Source organism: Elephas maximus, chromosome 4 (assembly GCF_024166365.1).
Source record: "Elephas maximus indicus isolate mEleMax1 chromosome 4, mEleMax1 primary haplotype, whole genome shotgun sequence".
NCBI lineage: Eukaryota > Metazoa > Chordata > Mammalia > Proboscidea > Elephantidae > Elephas > Elephas maximus.
Window position 1 is genome coordinate 41,382,814 of NC_064822.1, and position 23,509 is coordinate 41,406,322.

At 39.8% G+C, this 23,509-nt stretch overlaps 1 protein-coding gene across 2 annotated transcripts in view; it reads left to right on the forward strand.

The window, feature by feature from the left end:
• The window catches only part of ITGA8 (integrin subunit alpha 8), a 227,043-nt gene that overhangs the window by 47,214 nt on the left and 156,320 nt on the right, over nt 1-23,509 (forward strand). For both annotated transcript variants that reach the window (XM_049881925.1, XM_049881924.1), the window contains exons 9-11: nt 13,124-13,167; nt 14,895-14,951; nt 22,586-22,638. In XM_049881925.1, coding sequence (XP_049737882.1) covers nt 13,124-13,167; nt 14,895-14,951; nt 22,586-22,638 — 154 coding nt within the window. The remainder of the gene's footprint in view (nt 1-13,123; nt 13,168-14,894; nt 14,952-22,585; nt 22,639-23,509) is intronic.

Consider the following 23,509-nt stretch of genomic DNA (forward strand, 5'->3'; position numbering starts at 1 on the left):
TATAAATAACTGCATATAAACAGAACCTAAGAACGTAAATGATAATATTTTGCGAAAGACAAAAAACACACTTTTGTACCACTTTTAAGTCTCAAAGAATTTTTTTTAATTAACTTTTATTAAGCTTCAAGTGAGCATTTCAAATTCCAATCAGTCTGTCACATGTAAGTTTACATACATCTTACTCCCTTCTCCCACTTGCTCTCCCCCTATTGAGTCAGCCCTTTCAGTCTCTCGTTTCGTGCCAATTTTGCCGTCTTCCCTCTCTCTCTATCTTCCCATCCCCACTCCAGTCAAGAGTTGCCAACACACTCTCCAGTGTCCACCTGATTTAATTAGCTCACTCTTCATCAGCATCTCTCTCCCCCCCGCTGACCAGTCCCTTTCATGTCTGATGAGTTGTCTTCGGGGATGGTTCCTGTCCTGTGCCAACAGAAGGTCTGGGGAGCATTGCCGCCGGGATTCCTCTAGTCTCAGTCAGACCATTAAGTATGGTCTTTTTATGAGAATTTGGGGTCTGTATCCCACTGATCTCCTGTTCCCTCAGGAGTTCTCTGTTGTGCTCCCTGTCAGGGCAGTCATCGATTGTGGCCGGGCACCAACTAGTTCTTCTGGTCTCAGGATGATGTAGGTCTCTGGTTCATATGGCCCTTTCTGTCTCTTGGGTTCTTAGTTGTTGTGTGACCTTGGTGTTCTTCATTTTCCTTTGCTCCAGGTGGGTTGAGACCAATTGATGTATCTTAGATGGCCGCTTGTTAGCATTTAAGACCCCAGACGCCACATTTCAAAGTGGGATGCATAATGTTTTCATAATAGAATTATTTTGCCAATTGACTTAGAAGTCCCCTCGAACCATGTTCCCCAGACCCCAGCCCCTGCTCTGCTGACCTTTGAAGCATTCATTTTATCCCGGAAACCTCTTTGCTTTTAGTCCAGTCCAATTAGGCTGACCTTCCTTGTATTGAGTGTTGTCTTTCCCTTCACCCAAAGCAGTTCTTATCTACTGATTAATCAATAAAAAACCCTCTCCCTCCCTCCCTCCCTCCCTCCCCCCTTCGTAACCACAAAAGTATGTGTTCTTCTCAGTTTTTTCTATTTCTCAAGATCTTATAATAGTGGTCTTATACAATATTTGTCCTTTTGCCTCTGACTCATTTCACTCAGCATAATGCCTTCCAGATTCCTCCATGTTATGAAATGTTTCACAGATTCGTCACTGTTCTTTATCGATGCGTAGTATTCCATTGTGTGAATATACCACAATTTATTTACCCATTCATCCGTTGACGGACACCTTGTTTGCTTCCAGCTTTTTGCTATTGTAAACAGAGCTGCAATAAACATGGGTGTGCATATATCTGCTTGTGTGAAGGCTCTTGTATTTCTAGGGTATATTCCGAGGAGTGGGATTTCTGGGTTGTATGGTAGTTCTATTTCTAACTGTTTAAGATAACGCCAGATGGATTTCCAAAGTGGTTGTACCATTTTACATTCCCACCAGCAGTGTATGAGAGTTCCAATCTCTCTGCAGCCTCTCCAACATTTATTATTTTGTGTTTTTTGGATTAATGCCAGTCTAGTTGGTGTGAGATGGAATCTCATCGTAGTTTTAATTTGCATTTCTCTAATGGCTAATGATCTGGAGCATTTTCTCATGTATCTGTTGGCTGCCTGTATATCTTCTTTAGTGAAATGTGTGTTCATATCCTTTGCCCACTTCTTGCTTGGGTTGTTTGTCTTTTTGTGGTTGAGTTTTGACAGAATCATGTAGATTTTAGAGATCAGGTGCTGGTCTGAGATGTCATAGCTGAATATTCTTTCCCAGTCTGTGTGTGGTCTTTTTACTGTTTTGGTGAAGTCTTTAGATGAGCATAGGTGTTTGATTTTTAGGAGCTCCCAGTTATCTGGTTTCTCTTCATCATTTTTGGTAATGTTTTGTATTCTGTTTATGCCCTGTATTAGGGCTCCTAGGGTTGTCCCTATTTTTTCTTCCATGATCTTTATCGTTTTAGTCTTTATGTTTAGGTCTTTGATCCACTTGGAGTTAGTTTTTGTGCATGGTGTGAGGTATGGGTCCTGTTTCATTCTTTTGCAAATGGATATCCCGTTATGCCAGCACCATTTGTTAAAAAGACTATCTTTTCCCCAATTAACTGACACTGGTCCTTTGTCAAATATCAGCTGCTCATACATGGATGGATTTATATCTGGGTTCTCAATTCTGTTCCATTGGTCTATGTGCCTGTTGTTGTACCAGTACCAGGCTGTTTTGACTACTGTAGCTGTATAATAGGTTCTGAAATCAGGTAGAGTGAGGCCTCCCACTTTCTTCTTCTTTTTCAGTAATGTTTTGCTTATCCGGGGGTTCTTTCCCTTCCATATGAAATTGGTGATTTGTTTCTCTATCCCCTTAAAATATGACATTGGAATTTGGATTGGAAGTGCGTTATATGTATAGATGGCTTTTGGTAGAATAGACATTTTTACTATGTTAAGTCTTCCTATCCATGAGCGGGGTATGTTTTTCCACTTAAGTATGTCCTTTTGAGTTTCTTGTAGTAGAGCTTTGTAGTTTTCTTTGTATAGGTCTTTTACATGCTTGGTAAGATTTATTCCTAAGTATTTTATCTTCTTGGGGGCTACTGTGAATGGTACTGATTTGGTTATTTCCTCTTCGGTGTTCTTTTTGTTGATGTAGAGGAATCCAAGTGATTTTTGTATGTTTATTTTATAACCTGAGACTCTGCCAAACTCTTCTATTAGTTTCAGTAGTTTTCTGGAGGATTCCTTAGGATTTTCCGTGTATACGATCTTGTCATCTGCAAATAGTGATAGCTTTACTTCCTCCTTGCCAATCCGGATACCCTTTATTTCTTTGTCTAGCCTAATTGCCCTGGCTAGGACTTCAAGTATGATGTTGAATAAGAGCGGTGATAAAGGGCATCCTTGTCTGGTTCCCGTTCTCAAGGGAAATGCTTTCAGGTTCTCTCCATTTAGAGTGATATTGGCTGTTGGCTTTGCATAGATGCCCTTTATTATGTTGAGGAATTTTCCTTCAATTCCTATTTTGGTAAGAGTTTTTATCATAAATGGGTGTTGAACTTTGTCAAATGCCTTTTCTGCATCTATTGATATAATCATGTGTTTTTTATCTTTTGTTTTATTTATGTGATGGATTACATTAATGGTTTTTCTGATATTAAACCAGCCTTGCATACCTGGTATAAATCCCACTTGATCAGAGTGAATTATTTTTTTGATATGTTGTTGGATTCTATTGGCTAGAATTTTGGTGAGGATTTTTGCATCTATGTTCATGAGGGATATAGGTCTATAATTTTCTTTTTTTGTAATGTCTTTACCTGGTTTTGGTACCAGGGAGATGGTAGCTTCATAGAATGAGTTGGGTAGTATTCCGTCTTTTTCTATGCTTTGAAATACCTTCAGTAGTAGTGGTGTTATCTCTTCTCTGAAGGTTTGGTAGAACTCTGCAGTGAAGCTGTCCGGGCCAGGACTTTTTTTTGTTGGAAGTTTTTTGATTACCGTTTCAATCTCTTTTTTTGTTATGGGTCTATTTAGTTGTTCTACTTCTGAATGTGTTAGTTTAGGTAGGTAGTGTTTTTCCAAGAATTTATCCATTTCTTCTAGGTTTTCAAATTTGTTAGAGTACAATTTTTTGTAGTAATCTGAAATGATTCTTTTAATTTCATTTGGCTCTGTTCTGATGTGGTCCTTCTCGTTTCTTATTCACGTTATTTGTTTCCTTTCCTGTTTTTCTTTAGTCAGTCTAGCCAATGGTTTATCAATTTTGTTAATTTTTTCAAAGGACCAGCTTTTGGCTTTGTTAATTCTTTCAACTGTTTTTCTGTTCTCTAATTCATTTAGTTCAGCTCTAATTTTTATTATTTGTTTTCTTCTGGTGCCTGATGGGTTCTTTTGTTGCTCACTTTCTATTTGTTCAAGTTGTAGGGACAGTTCTCTGATTTTGGCTCTTTCTTCTTTTTGTATGTGTGCATTTATCGATATAAATTGGCCTCTGAGCACTGCTTTTGCTGTGTCCCAGAGGTTTTGATAGGAAGTATTTTCATTCTCGTTGCTTTCTAAGAATTTCCTTATTCCCTCCTTGATGTCTTCTATAACCCAGTCTTTTTTCAGGAGGGTATTGTTCATTTTCCAAGTATTTGATTTCTTTTCCCTAGTTTTTCTGTTACTGATTTCTAGTTTCATTGCCTTGTGGTCTGAGAAGATGCTTTGTAATATTTCGATGTTTTGGACTCTGCAAAGATTTGTTTTATGACCTAATATGTGGTCTATTCTAGAGAATGTTCCACGTGCACTAGAAAAAAAAGTATATTTTGCAGCAGTTGGGTGGAGAGTTCTGTATAAGTCAATGAGGTCAAGTTGGTTGATTGTTGTAAGTAGGTCTTCCGTGTCTCTATTGAGCTTCTTACTGGATGTCCTGTCCTTCTCCGAAAGTGGTGTGTTGAAGTCTTCTACTATAAATGTGGAGGTGTCTATCTCACTTTTCAATTCTGTTAAAATCTGATTTATGTATCTTGCAGCCCTGTCATTGGATGCATAAATATTTAATATGGTTATGTCTTCCTGATCAGTTGTCCCTTTTATCATTATATAGTGTCCTTCTTTATCCTTTGTGGTGGATTTAAGTCTAAAGTCTATTTTGTCAGAAATAAATATTGCTACTCCTCTTCTTTTTGGCTTATTGTTTGCTTGATATATTTTTTTCCATCCTTTGAGTTTTAGGTTGTTTGTGTCTTTAAGTCTAAGGTGTGTCTCTTGTAGGCAGCATATAGATGGATCCTGTTTCTTTATCCAGTCTGTGACTCTCTCTTTATTGGTGCATTTAGTCCATGTACATTCAGCATAATTATAGATAAATAAGTTTTTAATGCTGTCGTTTTGATGCCTTTTCATGTGTGTTGTTGGCCATTTCATTTTTCCACATACTTTTTTGTGCTGAGACGTTTTTCTTAGTAGATTGTGAAATCCTCATTTTCATAATGTTTAACTTTATGTTGGTTGAGTCGTTACGTTTTTCTTGACTTTTTTCTTGAGTTATGGAGTTGATATTCCTTTCTGTGGTTACCTTATTATTTACCCCTATTTTTCTAAGTAAAAACCTAACTTGTATTGTTCTATATTGCCTTGTATCACTCTCCATCTGGCAGTTCAGTGCCTCCTATATTTAGTCCCTCTTTTTGATTATTGTGATCTTTTATCTATTGATTTCCATGATTCCCTGTTATGTGTATTATTTTGCTTATTTATTTATTTTTTAGAATTAATCTTAATTTGTTTGTTTTTGTGCTTTCCCTATCTGAGTTGATATCAGGACGTTCTGTTTTGTGACCTTGTATTGTGCTGGTATCTGATATTATTGGTCATCTGACCAAACAATCTCCTTTAGCATTTCTTGTAGCTTTGGTTTGGTTTTTGCAAATTCTCTAAACTTGTGTTTATCTGTAAATATCTTAATTTCTCCTTCATATTTCAGAGAGAGTTTTGCTGGATATATGATCCTTGGTTTGCAGTTTTTCTCCTTCAGTACTCTGTAGACGTTGTCCCATTCCCTTCTTGCCTGCATGGCTTCTGCTGAGTAGTCTGAACTTATTCTTATTGATTCTCCCTTGAAGGAAACCTTTCTTTTCTCCCTGGCTGCTTTTAAAATTTTCTGTTTATCTTTGGTTTTGGCGAGTTTGATGATAATATGTCTTGGTGTTTTTCTTTTTGGATCAATCTTAAATGGGGTTCGATGAGCATCTTGGATAGATATCCTTTCATCTTTCATGATGTCAGGGAAGTTTTGTGTCAGGAGTTCTTCAGCTATTTTCTCTGTGTTTTCTGTCCCCCCTCCCTGTTCTGGGACTCCAATCACCCGCAGGTTATCCTTCTTGATAGAGTCCCACATAATTCTTAGGGTTTCTTCATTTTTTAAAATTCTTTTATCTGATTTTTTTTTCAGCTATGTTGGTGTTGATTCCCTGGTCCTCCAGATGTCCCAGTCTGCATTCTAATTGCTCGAGTCTGCTCCTCTGACTTTCTATTGCATTGTCTAATTCTGTAATTTTATTGTTAATCTTTTGGATTTCTACATGCTGTCTCTCTATGGATTCTTGCAACTTATTAATTTTTCCACTATGTTCTTGAATAATCTTTTTGAGTTCTTCAACAGTTTTGTCAGTGTGTTCCTTGGCTTTTTCTGCAGTTTGCCTTATTTCATTTGTGATGTCTTGAAGCATTCTGTAAATTAGTTTTTTATATTCTGTATCTGATAATTCCAGGATTGTATCTTCATTTGGGAAAGATTTTGATTCTTTTGTTTGGGGGGTTGGAGAAGCTGTCATAGTCTGCTGCTTTATGTGGTTTGACATGGACTGCTGTCTCCGAGCCATCACTGGGAAACTAGTTTTTCCAGAAAATCCGCTAAAAACAAAATGCAGTCAGATCCCTATCAGAGTTCTCCCTCTGGCTCAGGCTATTCGGATGTTAATGGAGCCGCCTGGGGAGGGTGGGGGAGGGATCAGAGAGCTAGGAGTGTAGCACCTCAGATTATAGCCAGAGTTGTTTGTCTTACTTGGAATGACTCTTATATCTGAGATTTCCGTGGGGCGCGTCGCCTATATGTACTGGCTGTGTGGAGATTGCCCCCCGGGGGGTCTGGCCTGCTGGCGTCACGGTCAGATCCTCTGCTGTCAGCCCCACCCCCAAGGTTAAGGCTCCTCTACTGGGACGGTGCACTCCCATCTCCAAAATCATTCGCTGCCTCCCGGGGACTCCCTGTCCAGCCAGCCGCATCACGCACTGCTCCCGTGAACCGGGTGGGCTCCCCCCCCCGGGGGTCAGCTCAGGAGAGTGGAGCAGGTCCCCGTGCCTGAGTCGCGACTGCGCGTCCCGGCTGGGGCGCCACCCTCCCCGCTCCAAGACCAGCCACTGCGTCCGGGGACTTCTTCCACCGGCTGCTCTGCCACACCGCCCGCGTGAACCGACTGGGCCCACGCGACCGGTTGGGACCGCCCCGGGGTCAATTCAGGGGAATGTAGCTGATCCCCACGCTCACGCCCTGCCTGCGCCGGCCAAAATCCCAGCGGGACGGCTCCCCGGCTGGGACGCTGCTCTCCCCGCTCCAAGACCAGTCGCTTCCTCCCGGGGACTTCTCCTTCTGGTGCAACGCGCTGCTAGCGCGAACTGGGTGGGCGCCGCCCGCACGAACGGCTGGGCCCCCCCCCGGGGTCAATTCAGGGGAATATAGCTGGTCCCTGCGCTCACGCCCTGCCCGCACCCGCCAAAATCCTGGCGGGACGGCTCCCCGTCTGGGACGCTGCTCTCCCCGCTCCAAGACCAGTCACTTCCTCCCGGGGACTTCTCCCTGCGGTGTGCCGCTCCGCTAGCGCGAATTGGGTGGGCGCCGCCCACACGAACGACTGGGTCCCCCCCGGGGTCAATTTGGGGAAATGTAGCTGGTCCCCCGCTGTCGTGCCACGCCCGCTCCCCGCCAAACTCCCAGCGGGACGGTTCCCCAGCTGGGACGCTGCTCTCCCCGCTCCAAGACCAGTCACTGCCTCCCAGGTACTTCTCCCACCGGCTGCGCCGCCACTCCGCCCGCGCCAACCGGCTGGGCTCCCTCCCGGGATGAGTTCGGGGGCTAGGGCTGGGCCCCTTGTCTGTGCCGTCTGCCCCCCTGTGCTCTGCCCCAAATCGGGCTCCGAAGGTCACCTGCCTGGTACGCAGGCTCCTGGCTCTGAAAACAATCGTTGTTCTCCCCGTATTTGTTCGTTCTCCGTCTCTAAATCTGTGTTTGTTGTTCAGAGTTCATAGATTGTTATGTATGTGATCGATTCACTTGTTTTTCCGAGTCTTTGTTGCAAGAGGGATCCACGGTAGCGTCCACCTAGTCCGCCATCTTGGCCCCCGAGACCTCAAAGAATTTTATAAGAATGAATTATCAATCTTTATAAAATCTAGTGAAGCAATAGAAGATTAATATAGTTGTCCCATGTTATAATGAAAAATGTACGGGAGATTAAACAACTTGGACAAAAGCCATGGTGTTCTGGACAGATCAAATGTGAGAAATCAAGAACACTCACATTTACTTTGATTTCTAGGATCTCATGATTGACATGTTCAAAAGTAAACTCCCACTTATATGAAATGTCCAGAATTGACAAATGCATAGAGACCAAAATTTATTAGTGGCTACCAGGGGAAGGGGCAGGGGGAAAGGGGAAGTCGTCACTTAGGGGGCACTGACTTTCTGTTGAGGGCGATGGAAGAACTTGGAGGTGGACAGTGATCACAGCTGTACAACATGATAAACCTAATTAATGTCGCTGAATTTTACATGTAAAAATTGTTGAAATGGCATATGTTTTGTTATATATATTTGTACCCCAATTAAAAAAAATAACACTAAAGTCCCCACCCAATTTCAACCCAATATCCCAACATTATTTTCTCTTTTTCTTTGGACATGCCTAAACCCAAAATAACAAAACTAACTAATCCGTATTCTCATATATGCCCCTCACTTTCTATCTTCTGACTTTGCTTTGACCTTCTATATTAAGAAACCTTCTGATCCTCTATTCATTCCCATCTTCCAGCATCCTAGTGTTACTTTTTTTTTTCTTTTTTTGAGGGCAGTTTCAAATATTATCTCCTCCAGAAATCTTTCCTTAGCATCCTCTGTAACGTCTCATTTTTTCTCTCCTCTAAGGCATTCATCATGCATTCATTCATTCATTGGCAAAATATTTTTTGAGCACCTACTATGTGTCAGGCACTATGCTAAGTTTTGAGTACACAAAGGTGAACAAATGGTCCTCAGTCTCAGAGTCTATAATCTAGTGGGGCTAACAGACATTAAATAATAAACATACAAGACCAAAAACCAAACCCATTGCCGTCAAGTCTATCCAACTCATAGCGACCCTTTAGGACAGGGTAGAACTGCCCTATGGGGTTTCCAAGGAGCAGCTGGTGGATTTGAACTGCCGATCTTTTGATTAGCAGCCAAGCTCTTAACCACTGTGTCACCAGGGCTCCGAATAATAAACATAAAAAAAAACAAACATACAACTAGCAAATTAGAAATTGTGGTAAGTGGTAGGATAACATCTAACCATAAAGTAAGAGAAGCTTCAGTGATGAGGTAGCATTTAAATAGAACATAAAAGGGTGGATGAGGAGGGGCATAGGGGCAGACTTTCACATTCTAAGGTGTGTAAAAGAGTGGAATACAAGGACCAGTTAGACTGGTAGGTCTTTGAGAACGATAATGAGATAATGTGGGCTTAGGGAAAGGGGACAGGTGCCAGATCATGCCTGGACTTGTAGGTCATGGAAAGGAGTCTGCAATTTATTCAGAATACAGTGGGGACTCATGAAGAGTTTAAGCAGATAAGTAAACATAATCCAACTATCCTTGCAATCTAAAAAAAAAAAAAACTCAGGCCAGCAGTTTTGTAGAGACTTGTTTGAGGATGAAGATTGGGGAACAATGGTATTACTTGTAGTAATTTTATGTCCATGTCTAGTTCCTTGAAGGCAAGATCTCTGTATTGTTCTTATTTATGTCCTCCACAAAGACTAGACCATATTTTACATATAATAGACTTATATGGGAGGCATCCTGATAGAAGGAAACGAGTTTAGTGCCCACATAGATTCAAATTCTGACTTCTCAGACTCTGTGTCCTTAGGTATGACAATCTCTTTGATTCTGTTTGCATATCTCTAAATGACATTGATAATACTTACCTCAGAAGATTGTTCTGAAGATTGCATGAGACAAGGCATGAAAAGTACCTATCATTTACAAGCCATAAATGACAGCTTTTACTTTTCTAGTGATTAATATTTATTGACTGAGTTAATCATCAATCAATATTTGCCATTTCCCACCTTGTTTTATATGAACAGTAACTGCTTTTCAGTACAAGTGTTTTAACTAATTCACAAATAATTCAATTAAGAGCAAATTAAATTTGGCCATCATTAGGTGCAATCACAGCTTTTTTATTAGTTTATGTTGACGTGACGTTAAAAGGCAGAAAGTCATACAGAGTGGTTTATAGTTAGGTTGAGGCTGAAAACAATATGCCTTTTTTTTTTTTTCCTTAAAAGAACATTTTCTTTTAAATATAAGCTAATTCTTAAAGGGCCTTTCTCTCCATTGCTTGTTCTTCAGGCTAGTAAAAGGTAGTATATTGTGGTTAAGACCACCCTTTTTGGAGCCAGACTCCTTGGTTTTAAACCCTAACTAACTGTCTAACAGCTAACTATCTCTGTGACCTTGGACAAGTTACCTAACATTTCTGTGCCCCTGTTTCTTAACTCCTAAAATAGGGATGATGATGATAATAGTATAATCTACCTCACAGGGTTCTTATGAGTTAACGCGATACATATGTAAAATGCAGTGCAATGCCATACACATAATAAAAAAATAAAAATCTGTTGCCATTGAGTCATTTCCAACTCATAGCGACCCTATAGGACAGACTAGAACTGCTCCATAGGGCTTCCAAGGGGCACCTGGTGGATTGGAACTGCCGACATTTTGGCGAGCACAGCCATAGCTCTTAACTGCTATTAAAAAAAAAAAAAAAAACCCACTGCTGTCAAATCGATGTACTATTTAAATATTTGCTATACTAAGAAGGAACACTTGGATTAGGGGCCATCAGATATAGAACTGAATAACTAATACTTTAAAAAGGTGAAGTCTTACAATCATCCCCTTAGTGGTTTAGCAAAGGAAACTGTAAAATGTGCCAGATGAGTTTTAAGCATGACATCAGAACTCTTACTGGAAAGCTTTCAATAGCATTGGTTCTGACCCAATGAAATTAACAATGATGTACAACAGCACATTACCCAGGAAAATGGTAGAAAGAAATCATGATTTTCCATCAGATCGCAGAAGTATTTAGAAAATAGATCCAAGTTTTAAATTATTCACGGATATCTGAAGTAAGGAGCCCTGGTGGTGCAGTGGTTAAGAGCTTGGCTGCTAACCAAGAGGTTGGCAGTTCAAATCCACCACCCACTCCTTGGAAACGCTATAGGGCAGTTCTACTGTGTCCTGTAGGGTAGCTATGAGTCAGAATCGACTGGACAGCAACGGGTTTTTATCTGAAGTAAAGGCACCATCAAAGAACATCCTCATCTGTTCAGACTCAGGCCAGTCAGAATCCACAATTATGTTCATTATTTACTTAAACAAGAGGGAGTGAGAATCCTATTTTCATATTTCAGATTGAGCAACTTGATATTCTCTGGATGAGTTTCTTAATATGAGATCCTTGGACTGCTGCGAGTGGGGGGTGGTATACAGATGAGCTTCACTGGATTTGAACCCCTAGAATTTATATGTAAGATTTTGTATGTATTGAATTTTGCTGAGAAGAGGGTTCATGACTTTCATGTCCTTTTTAAAGTTGCTCCTGACACAACAAAAGTCAAGACCCTTCATTCTAGAGTCAGATGTGATGAGCTAAAGCCCAAGCACGTGATCTGGCCCTAGCCAATCCCAGGAAGGTAATTTAACATGGTGGAAAGAACCTTGGCTTTGCTCTCTGTTCTTGAGTTTTACTTCTCACCAATTATGTGTCCTGGATAGGTTTCTAACCTTTCTAACCCTCAGTTTTCCTGAACGGTAAAAGATGATTTAATGCCTACTTGTTAGAGGTTAAGTTAGGGAAATATAAAGCACAGGGCACATTGTCAGGTGCACTGAAGACATTCAATAAATGTTAGCTCATTTTCTTCTTCTCCCCAGTGAGGTTGATGCCCAAGCTATGGATTTCCAGGCCAAGGGCCTAAATTTTCCCTGAAGGTATTGTTGTTAAGAGACTTCTGACGATTCTACCATGAATCACTGGAATGCACTAAGACAAGACTCCTATTTTCCCTACCAACTAAACATTTTTGTAGTTGAATGACAGTTTTTCTAACTTGCCTTAGACCTCATGCAATTAAACTGTCTTGATCGGTTTTAAATTATCTCTGAAAATAATAGGGTTAGGAATATCTTTAATAAACGTCATTACTGCATTTAATAGCCCCCTTAGTGTGTGGTCGTGTGAGGTTGCAGACACCAAAGTTACTGGGTATGGTGATTTATTTATTTATTTTTAACCAAAATTCTGAATGTTTGTGGGATCAAAAGTAGTGGTTGCACTTCCGTGAAATGTCTACAGTAAGCAAATGCTTAGGGACAAGACTTTATAGGTGGTTGCTGGGACTGGGGGGAGGAAGGAGTGGGCGTTACTGCTGAAGTGCTGCTGGGTTTGGGGTTGATAAACCTTTGGGAATGGATTGCAGTGATGATGGCACAGCGTGGTGTGGGTCATTAGTGCCACCAAGTTGCACTTGGAAATGTTTAGAGTGGCAAACTTTTCGTTATATTTTATTTTTACCACAATAAAAAAAAAAAAAGTACTGGTTGCTATGTATCTTGAATGGCATAATCCCTCTTAACCTTTCCTGGACAGGCCTGATTCTGAAATCAATCAATTCCATCATATCTAATTGTGGTTTATTTTTAAGTGCCAGCAGAATTAAATTCATACCAAATAAAGATTGTTGAAAACTGGGCAGTGTACTACCAGTTTGACGGCTTCCCCGACAATCTATACAAGTGGCTTAGTTTTTCCAAATCCTTTTTTATTCCCTAATTGCATACTCTGGAAACCCTGGTGGTATAGTGGTTAAGTGCTGGTGCTGCTGCTAACCAAAAGGTAGACAGTTTGAGTCCACCAGCTGCTCTTTGGAAACTCTGTGGGGCAGTTCTACTCCATCCTACAGGGTCGCTATGGAGCTTGGGTTGCCCTGAGCTGGAATCGATTTGGCAGCAGCTAGCAACACCAACATGACGGTTATTCATTAAAAAGCAGTTTGGAAATGGATGAGGTGATGGTTGCCCAACATGGGAATACAATTAATGACTGAATTGCACACGTGAAGAATGTTGAAAGGGCCGATGTTTTGTTACGTATGTATTTACCACAATAAAGAAGCACTGTCTTCACCAATGATCTGTTATATAGCTTTAAAATATTTACGTAATGGCCGTTTGAATGACTATTTTTATCCCCAGAATTGGTTGCTGGAATTCCAAGAGGTGCACAGAATTTTGGATATGTGAGTACTGAGACTGCATTGTAGGATATTTTCTTGTACATGCAAAGAAATGTTTTGTTTAATTTTACTTTTAAGTCTTCTAAAATGTCCTTTAATGTGAGTTTCCCTAATGAGTCCCTCCTACTGATTCATGCTATTTGCTTAGTAAAAAGGAAGGGTACTCCTTTAAAAAATCATCTATATGAGACCAATCAATCAATATTTGCCCTAAAGCAAAGATGAGACAGTAAGGGGAGCAAGGAAGCTAGATTAAGGGAAACAGAACAACCAGAATGGAACTAATGAGAATGTTGACACAATGTGAAAATGTAACCAATATCATTGAACGATATGTGTAAAAATTGTAAACGGGAACCTAATTTGCTATGTAAACTTTCACCAAAAACACAATAAAATATTTAAAAAAATAAAAAGGCATGCAAAAATGAGGCTAAATTTGTTGTGATCCACATGCAAGACTGACTACATAACTTGTGGGCCCACTGCAAAATGAAAATGCAGGGCCCCTTCAAAACTTATGAGGAAGTTTAGACAGCAACAGTAGACCATTAAACCAAGCACATGGGGCCCATGTGTGCGCCAGGCCCCGTGTGACTTCACCAGACACGCGCCTGTGCAACTTTCCTGTCCATGTTCATATCCTAGGGATAATTGCAGAAGATACCAGTGTTGATAGGATCAACATTTTAATATGTTGTGTATGATAGAAATAATAAAATTGTTATTTTACTAATTATTCATTTCCCAGAGCTGCTGTAACAAACCACAACTAGGTAGCTTAAAACAACAGACATTCATTTACCGTCTCACAGTTATGGAGGCCGGAAGTCTGAAATCAAGGTGTCAGCGGAGCCATGCTCCCTCTGATGACTCTAGGGGAGAATTCCTCTTCGCCTCTTCCAGCTTCTGCTGGTTCCTTGGGCTTGTAATAAAATAACCCCAGTCTCTGCCTGCATCCTTACATGGCCCTTTTAGCTCTGTGTCTATGTGTATCCCCTCTTCTTATGAGTATACTAGTCATTGGATTTAGGGGCCATCCTAAGTCTGAGATGATTTCATCTCAAAATCTTTTAACTAATTACATCCGCAAAGAACCTGTTTCCAAATAAGGTCACATTCTGAGGTTCCAGTGGATGTGCATTTTGTGGGGACACTATTCAACCCACTCTAACTAAAAAAAAAACTAGTTACCATGAAATTAGGAAAGGAAAATAAATAGATTTTATGATAATAAAAAATATATTTTAAATAACATTTATCTTTTAAGTATGTAGTAAACACATAATGTTTATAGATTTGAGGTTGACCGAATAGAATTAAAAGAAATATTTTGCCATATGAGTTGCCTTTCAAAATTTCATTTTTTTCAAAGAGCTATAACCATCAATTTTTCATAATAGCATAAGCACAAAAATGTATTTAGACAAAAAATCATGATTAAATAAATTAACTCAACATCGGGTTAACTGCTCTCGGTGTTCTTGAATTCAACTCTTATTTCCCGTTTTAGAGCAGTAAGCATGTATTTTGTCGGAAAGTATCCTTGACTTAAACATAAGGAAAAATTTTGGTTGGTTTTTAAAATATAAAATTTTTTTTGTTTCACACGTAGTTAACCATCTATCACTCGTCACAAAAATCTTTAAAGGATTTAAGTTGTAATTAAAAAAAAGAATTCTCCAATTCTATGTTAAATGATGTAACCTATCTAATTTCTGTGATTTCAGGTTTCAATTATTAACTCTACCGATATGACCTTTATTCAGAACTTCACTGGTGAACAGGTAAAACCATTTTAATATCAAATTGGAAACCTTGGTGGTGTAGTGGTTAAGTGCTATGGCTGCTAACCAAAAGGTTGGCAGTTCAAATCCACCGGTCACTCCTTGGAAACTCTATGGGGCAGTTCTAATCTGTCCTATAGGGTCACTATGAGTTGGAATCGACTCGATGGCACTGGGTTTGGTTTGGTTTTTTAATGATTGTCACTCTGTACTAGTAGTATACTATAATATTCATATTATTCACTCATTCAAGAAATATTTACTGAGAACCTGCTGTATGCTGGAAACTGTTCTAGGCACTGGGTCTATAACAATGTATAAGACAGGCAAGATCCCATCTCTTGTACAGCAATGGAGAAGTTGGGGACAGGACAGTTAATTAACGAACAAATGGTCATGATAATTTTAGGTAGTAGTAAGTGATATAAAGAAAATAAAACAGAATTGTATAACGTTCATGTGTGTGGCAAGGGAGCTCTTAGATTATCAGGGAAGCCTCTAAGGCGGCAACATTTGAGCTGAGGTGTGAATGACAAGACACAGCCCATCATACCATCTTGTCCGGAATGTTCCAGGCCGAAGGAACAGCTGGTACAAGGCCTTTAAACAGCCAGTTGGGTGTGTCTGAGGAGCAAAAAGAAAGTCAAGGGAGCTAAAGACAGAGGTAGGAGCCAAGGATGGGGTGGGGGCATGTGAGCCTGTTTAAGTGTGTGGATTTATTCTAACTGCGGTGGGAAGCCATTTTGTATAGACATCAAGTTTTCAACACGTGGTATAGAAATACATGAAGATACTGAATGGGGAGGAGGGAGAGTTGTAGAAAGAGCCTGGGCTTCAGAAGTAGACAGATTAGGGTTCCCGTCTCCACTGTTCCATTCATGGATAAGCTCACTTAACTTCTCTGAGCCCCACTTGCAAGACGGGAATGAAACATCTAGCTTCTAATCTCCATTAGAGAATGAAAGGAATCGAGGACAGTAAATTACTTAGAAGACTTTCTTGACAAGAAAGTCAATAATTGAGAAACTCCTCAAGAAATGTTAATTCTATTCTATTTCCTTTCCTTTCCTTTCCCCTTCCTTTCAATTAAACAAAAACCACAAAATTCTAATTTGCTGTTAAATATATCATTAGATACACGTGTAAATAAATGTATGTGCCTACAGTCATCATAGGAGCCCTGGTAGCACAATAGTTAAGCACTTGGCTGCAGGCTTCTAACCAAAAGGTCAGCAGTTCAAACCCACCAGTGGCTCAATGGGAGAAAAGACCTGGAGACCTGCTCTCGTAAAGATTACAGCCTAGGAAACCCTGTGGGGCAGTTCTACCCTGTCATATAGGGTCACCATGAGTTGGAATCAATTTGACGGCATACAATAACATCAACACAATGATCATCAGCTATTTCTTATTAATTTCAGCAATATATAGATTCTTGGTCTCTAAATATAACTCTAAATATATTAAAAGTATAGTAAAAATCTAAGATCAATGAACTTCTTGTGTTTATAGCTCTTAGACTTTTTAAGATTTATTTACAAACAAAATTACAGATTTAATTTAAAATTAAATACAAACAGAACTAGGAAACAAGAAACCTTAAATTAGCAACTTTAATTTCATTTGGACAGGTGATGTTGCTTTGCTGCAGTAAATTGCTGCTCACAGTGAAACTCTGGTGCCTGTGGCCAGTGGGTAGTCAGTAAAATGCTGTCCGTTAGAGAGTGTGCCCCATGGGAGACAGGGACTTCTGTGTTTTTTGTTCACTCTTCTGTTTGCACTGCCAGAACAATGTCTGGCAACAGAATAGGTGCCAGGTGCCAAGTACTCTTCCTTGAGGGAATACGTGCACAAATTAACAAGTGTCATGCAATAACTCAATTTACCCACCTCTTTTCTCTGTTCCAAACATACGTGGTAAAATACTTATTTCTGGTATGCCATCATTTGGCCTTCACACAGAGGAAATGCATTATTTGTGTATTAAGCCTGCCTCTGTTCATTGCTCCAAACCCAAGGAAAAGTAATATTCATACCAATTAGATAGTAAACTCAAACACAAATAATGCTGAAGTTGTCAACCCATGAGTGGTTGTCCAGATGATCCAACACACATTTTTATCAATTTTTCAAGGTGATTATCAAAATAAATACACACACACACGAACCCTCAAAGAGAATCCAATGTCTCTGAAGAATAGATCTTATACTATCCTGGGGTATAGAGATCCAAGTCTGAGAACCACAGATTTATTCAAATGCAAATAAACAAGGCCACAGATCATTTGGAAAATATCTGTATGTCTTTTATACTTCCATTTGAAAGTAGTTGTGTTTTCTTTTTTTCTTAGTAACTCTGCTTCTCAGTTATTTTTTTGAATAACTTCACATTAAAACTTATTGGACATTAGCTCCAACATTGAGCTTCTGTCTTTCAAAATGTCCTCTGCTCCTTCTTTATCACACATCTTCCTTGAGACGGCAGGGAGAATTCAGTGTTCTAGTTAGAAACATCTCTGGGCAGGTTATTGTTACATGTTGCATCCAACGGTAAGAATTAACAGAGGTCATGAATGGCATCAACCAAGGTCTTACTGAAATGATCAAGTAATTACGAGAGGTAAGTAGCAGCCCTGGGTTGACCTGATGCAGCACGTGGCGAAATAGCTGGGAATGATAAAGAGACTTCTGCAGTGCAAGCTACCCACAAGTACTCACTAACGTGGGGAACAGTTGGCCTGCCAGTAGTGTGTGTGCACACGTGTGTGTGTGTTGGGGGATACAACAACTAAAAGAATTTTTTAAGAACACCAAAATTCACGACAAGAGACTGAGATATCAAGAAGTTCAGGTAAGAGGTTCCTCTCTTATCTAAGTGTACTCTTAGGGCTGTAGAAACTAAAGACTTCAAGAGGAAAGGGCTAGAACATGTAGTTGGTGTCTGTCTTAGAAAGGGTTCTCTACAAAAACAGAACCAGGAATAAATAAATATGTATTTATTCTGAGGAATTAGCTCACACGGTTGTGGGGGCTGGCAAGTCCAAAATCAGTAGGTCAGGCAATGGGCTGAAATCTCCAGCAGGCTTATCCATTTACTGTCTTGAAACAGAATCCTACCTCAGGAAACTTTAGTTTTTGCTCTTAAGCCCTTCAGCAGATGGGATGAGGCTCACACACCCATATTAGCCTAAAGTCAATATGATAAATGCTAATCACATGTAAATACCCTCGTAGCAGCATGTAGACTAGTGTTTGACCAAACTACTGGGCACCATAGCCTAGCCTACTTGCCACATAAAATTAGCCATCACAGTGTTAAAAGGTTTTCAGCTGGCCTGGGCTCTCATAGATTCTCTAAAGGACTAGCCACTGAGCCAGTATGACCAGCAAGGCAGAGTATACTCCTCAGAAGACAAAATGCCACCAACTGGTAGGATCTGAAAGCCATCCTGATATAAGGTAGACTCTGGTGGTGAGCTCTGGTTAGCTTCCTTCCCTCTGAGATGACACAGGCTATTCCTTAGTCCCACTCTACTGGCCAGAGTCAATGAGCCTGGGCTTCTGCCTGTAGTCCTCATGTAACTAGCACCCTCTTCTGATCCCCAACATTCAATGGAGCCTTGACAAGCCGTCTAGTTCTCGTCATTTCTCCCAGGGTCTGGATAATGCTCCTTTACCCACTGTCATTGTCTGAGGTCCTATTAAGAATGGATCAGTTGCCTGAAAACAAGCTGCTGTCATCTCCCTGACCTAATGTGGTCTGAGGCCATACCTCATCCATCACCTTGGATTACCCTAAATATTGTGGTCTTTTCCGTTTTTCTTTTGACACTGAATGTGGTACTGCCATCTAAGGGAGCCGATCCTGGGTTCAATTTGTTTCTCTAGGCAACCAATTTGCTCCTCTCACCACCAACTCATGTTACTGAGATTCTAGCAAGCCTCACATATGAGGCCAAGATGTAACTTGGCCTTCCAGATCATGATTCAAGACCGCCAAATACTGAACTCTTAGCTGTAGATAAATTTGAACTAATGTATTTGTCAAAAAACTTTGATTATCAGGGTTTTTTAATGAACACGAAGTGTTTTTTGACATTTCTTCACCCCAAATTTGGGGCATTAGTCTACTCATTACTCTGTAATTTTCCACAAATCATTTATCAATACCTCTCATGATGCTCTTATGGAAAATATGGAGAAAGAAGGCTGTGATAATAGTGAAGTTCGATGGATTTTCTAACAATCTTATAACTGTTCAGGCAGTGCAAATAGAAGAGTGAACAAAACAGAAAAAAGTCCCTGTCTTCCGTGGAGCACACTTTCTAGTGGATTGTAGGCTGATTGAACTAGTAGACAATGGGAAACTGAGTCAGCTAAGTTAAACCATTGGATGGCAGAATATGGAAGCAATAAATCTTGGCAAGCTGAAACTATGGGCCAAACCTAAAAAGATTATAAACCCTGATAACATGGCTTAAAAAAACAAAAACTTCAATGTTAGAATTTAGGGAGATTATGTTATGCTAGTTACACTCATGGAAAAGTTTTAGTGGTCTTAGTTGACTATAGAGGATCCCTGGTGGCACAGTGGTTAAGAACTACAACAGCTAACCAAAAGGTCAGCAGTTCGAATCCACCAGATACTCCTTGGAAACCCTAGGGAGCAGTTCTACCCTGTCCCCCAGGGCCACTGCGAGTCAGAATCAACTCAACAGCAATGGGTTTTCGGGTTTTAATTGACTGTAAGTACAAGATAAAGTGATACTGAGATGTGGCTCCCTCCAAAATTAAAAATCTTTTTTATGCTTCAATAGTATAAATAAAGTGCCCAAGGGTAGAGAGTATAAGTGCCATTTAAGTCAGCTCCTGTCAACCCACTTCTGGTATCATCTATCCTTTGGTAACACATGTGGTATCCCTAAGAAAGAGGGGCCAGGAAGATGAACCAACTGAAAAAAAAAAAAAAAAAATATATATATATATATATATATATATATATACAATTGTGCTTTAAGTAAAAGTTTACAAATCAAGTCAGTCTCTCATACAAAATCTTGTACACACCTTGCTATGTACTCCTAGTTGCTTTCCCCCTAATCAGACAGCACACTCCTTCTCTTTACCCTGTATTCCTGTGTCCATTCAGCCAGCTCTGTCCCCCTCTGCCTTTTCATCTCCCCTACAGACAGGAGATGCCCACATAGTCTCATGTGTCTACTTGAGCCAAGAAGCTCACTCCTCACCAGTATCATTTTCTATCCCATAGGCCAGTCTAATCCCTGTCTGAAGAGTTGGCTTTGGGAATGGTTCCAGTCTTGGGCTAACAGAAGGCCTGGGAACCATGACCTCCAGGGACCTTCTAGTCTCAGTCAGATCATTAAGTCTGGTCTTTTTACAAGAATTTGAGGTCTGCATCCCACTGCTCTCCTGCTCCATCAGGGATTCTCTGTTGTGTTCCCTGTCAGGGCAGTCATCGGTTGTAGCTGGGCACCATCTAGTTCTTCTGGTCTCAGGCTGATGTAGTCTCTGATTTATGTGTCCCTTTCTGTCTGTTGGGCTCATAATGACCTTGGGTCTTTGGTGTTCTTTGTTTTCGTTTGCTCCAGGTGGGTTGAGACCAATTGATGCATCTTAGATGGCCACTTGCTAGCATTTAAGACCCCAGATGCCACTCACCAAAGTGGGATGCAGAATGTTTCCTTAATAGATTTTATTATGCCAATTGACCTAGATGTCCCCTGAACCCATGGTCCCCAAGCCCCCGCCCCTGCTACCCTGGCCTTTGAAGGGTTTGGTTTATTCAGGAAACTTCTTTGCTTTTGGTTTAGTCCAGTTGTGCTGACCTCTCCTGTATTGTGTTTTGTCTTTCCCTTCACCTAAAATAGTTCTTTTCTACTATCTAATTAGTGAATACCCCTCTCCCTCTTTCCCTACTCTCAGAACCGTCAAAGAATATTTTCTTCCATGTTTAAACTATTTCTTGAGTTCTTATAATAGTGATCTCATACAATATTTGTCCTTTTGCAACTGACTAATTTCACTCAGCATAATGCCTTCCAGATTTCTCCATGTTATGAAATGTTTCACGGATTCATCATTGTTCTTCATCAATGCATAGTATTCCACTGTGTGAATATACCATTAGTTATTTATCCATTCATCCATTCATGGGCACCTTGGTTGCTTCCATCTCTTTGCTGTTGTAAACAGTGCTGCAATGAACATGGGTGTACATATATCCATTTGTGTAAAGGCTCTTATTTCTCTAGGATATATCCCAAGGAGTGGGATTGCAGGATCATATGATAGTTCTATTTCTAGCTTTTTAAGGAAGCACAAAATCGATTTCGAAAGTGGTTGTACCATTTTACATTCCCACCAGCTGTGTATAAGTGTTCCAGTCTCTCCACAACCTCTCCAACATTTATAATTTTGTGTTTTGGGGATTAATGCCAGCCTTTTGATTGAGTAAGATGGAATCTCATTGTAGTTTTGAGTTGCATTTCTCTAATGGCAAATGATCGTGAGCACTTCCTCATGTATCTGTTAGTTACTCGAATTCCTTCTTTAGTGAAGTGCCTGTTCATATCCTTTGCCCATTTTTTAATTGGGTTATTTGTCTTTTTGTTGTTGAGTTTTTGCAGTATCATGTAGATTTTTGAGATCAGACACTGATCAGAAATATCATAGCTAAAAACTTTTTCCCAGTCTGTGGGTAATCTTTTTACTCTTCTGGTGAAGTCTTTGGATGAGCATAGGTGTTTGATTTTTAGGAGCTCCCAGTTATCTAGTTTCTCTTCTGGTGTTTGTACACTGTTAGTAATGTTTTCTATACTGTTTATGCCATGTATTAGGGCTCCTAATGTTGTCCCTATTTTTTTCTTCCATGATCTTCTCGTTTTAGATTTTATATTTAGGCCTTTGATCCATTTTGAGTTAGTTTTTGTGTGTGGTGTGAGGTATGAGTCTGGTTTCATTTTTTTCCAGGTCGATATCCAGTTATGCCAGCACCATTTGTTAAAGAGACTGTCTTTTCCCCATTTAACTGACTTTGGGCCTTTGTCAAATATCAGCTGGTCATATGTGCATGGATTTATGTCTGGATTCTCAATTCTGTTCCACTGGTCTGTGTATCTGGTGTTATACCAGTACCAGGCTGTTTTGACTAGTGTGGCAGTATGATATGTTCTAACATCAGGTAGTGTGAGGCCTCCCACTTTGTTCTTCTTTTGAAAATATTTTTATGTGAGATTTCATATGGAAGTGGAATTACTAGATTTATTGGATGAGGTTCAAAACTGCAGAACTAGGTGGGATTAAAGACTAGATTCATAGAAGGGGAAATTTAGCAAAGAGTATTCTAAGAGTTGTGTCCAGAAATTGAATGGGCTAATTGTTGAGCATCTCTACAGGATGTCCAAGCAGATGTCAGGGATATTGTGGGGAAAAATTATACATCGGGTCAAGGGTTGGAATAAATGACTTGAAGACTCTGTCCAAGTCCAAGTCTGTAAATTTCAAAGCAAAAATGTGCTGCAATGAGATTAATCTTTCAGAAGTGGTTGAGAGGTGATTATATAAAAATGATTTTGTGAACACAAAATATGTCACCTTATGGTTTTTCCTTGCAGATGGCATCATATTTTGGATATACTGTTACAGTATCAGATGTTAACAATGACGGGTAAGTTAATAAGACCTTCCTTATTCAAATTATATTATATTTATCTATGAAGATGTTTTATTTTTCCTTAATGAGATACATCCTTCCATACTTCCTCAACAAGAAAATAGAGGCTATCTTGTTTTAGTGCTTTTGGTTCAGGTCAAGAAGATGTGTCTAGCAAAGAACTCTCTGTCATCCTATTTTATGTCTTTACTGAGATTTTTCACATCTGCCATTTCTAAAAGGGGACTATTTGATTTAGTTTTATCTTTAGTTTTATGAAGTGAATAGTCCTCCCTATTCAGATTCATAGACACTGAAGGGTTTGCTCATCTGGCTGTCTTCATCCTAGAATTCCCTTTAGCACATGTAGACATTCATGAAACAATTGCACATTGTAAAACATAGATTCTTTTCCCGCCTGACAATACTTTAACCAACATACTAGTAACACCCATAGAGAAGATAAAACAGTGTTATTTTTTAGAGACTCTGGTAGCAAATTTCAGTAGATCTTAGACCCAATATTATGGTAAATTTTGGCTGTGTTTAAATCTTTAGTTCAAAGATAAGTTATAACTAAACACTTCTTGAATTCTCTAAAAGTGCCTGATTGAGAGTTAAATTAACAAATCATTGAATAATAAGGTAATGATTAGGTTGTGATATACGGATTATTCATTCACCCAGCAAGTATTTTTGGAGCACCTACTATGTTCCAGGCATTGTCTTAGTACCCCAGATACAGTGGTGAATAAAACAGACAGGAATTCTGCTCTCACAGAGCTTACATTTTCATAGAAAGTAAATATCTGAAGAATCCTTTCTATGTTCCAGGATCTGGGCTAAATATTTTAGATAAAGCTTTAACAGACATTAGCTATGACTT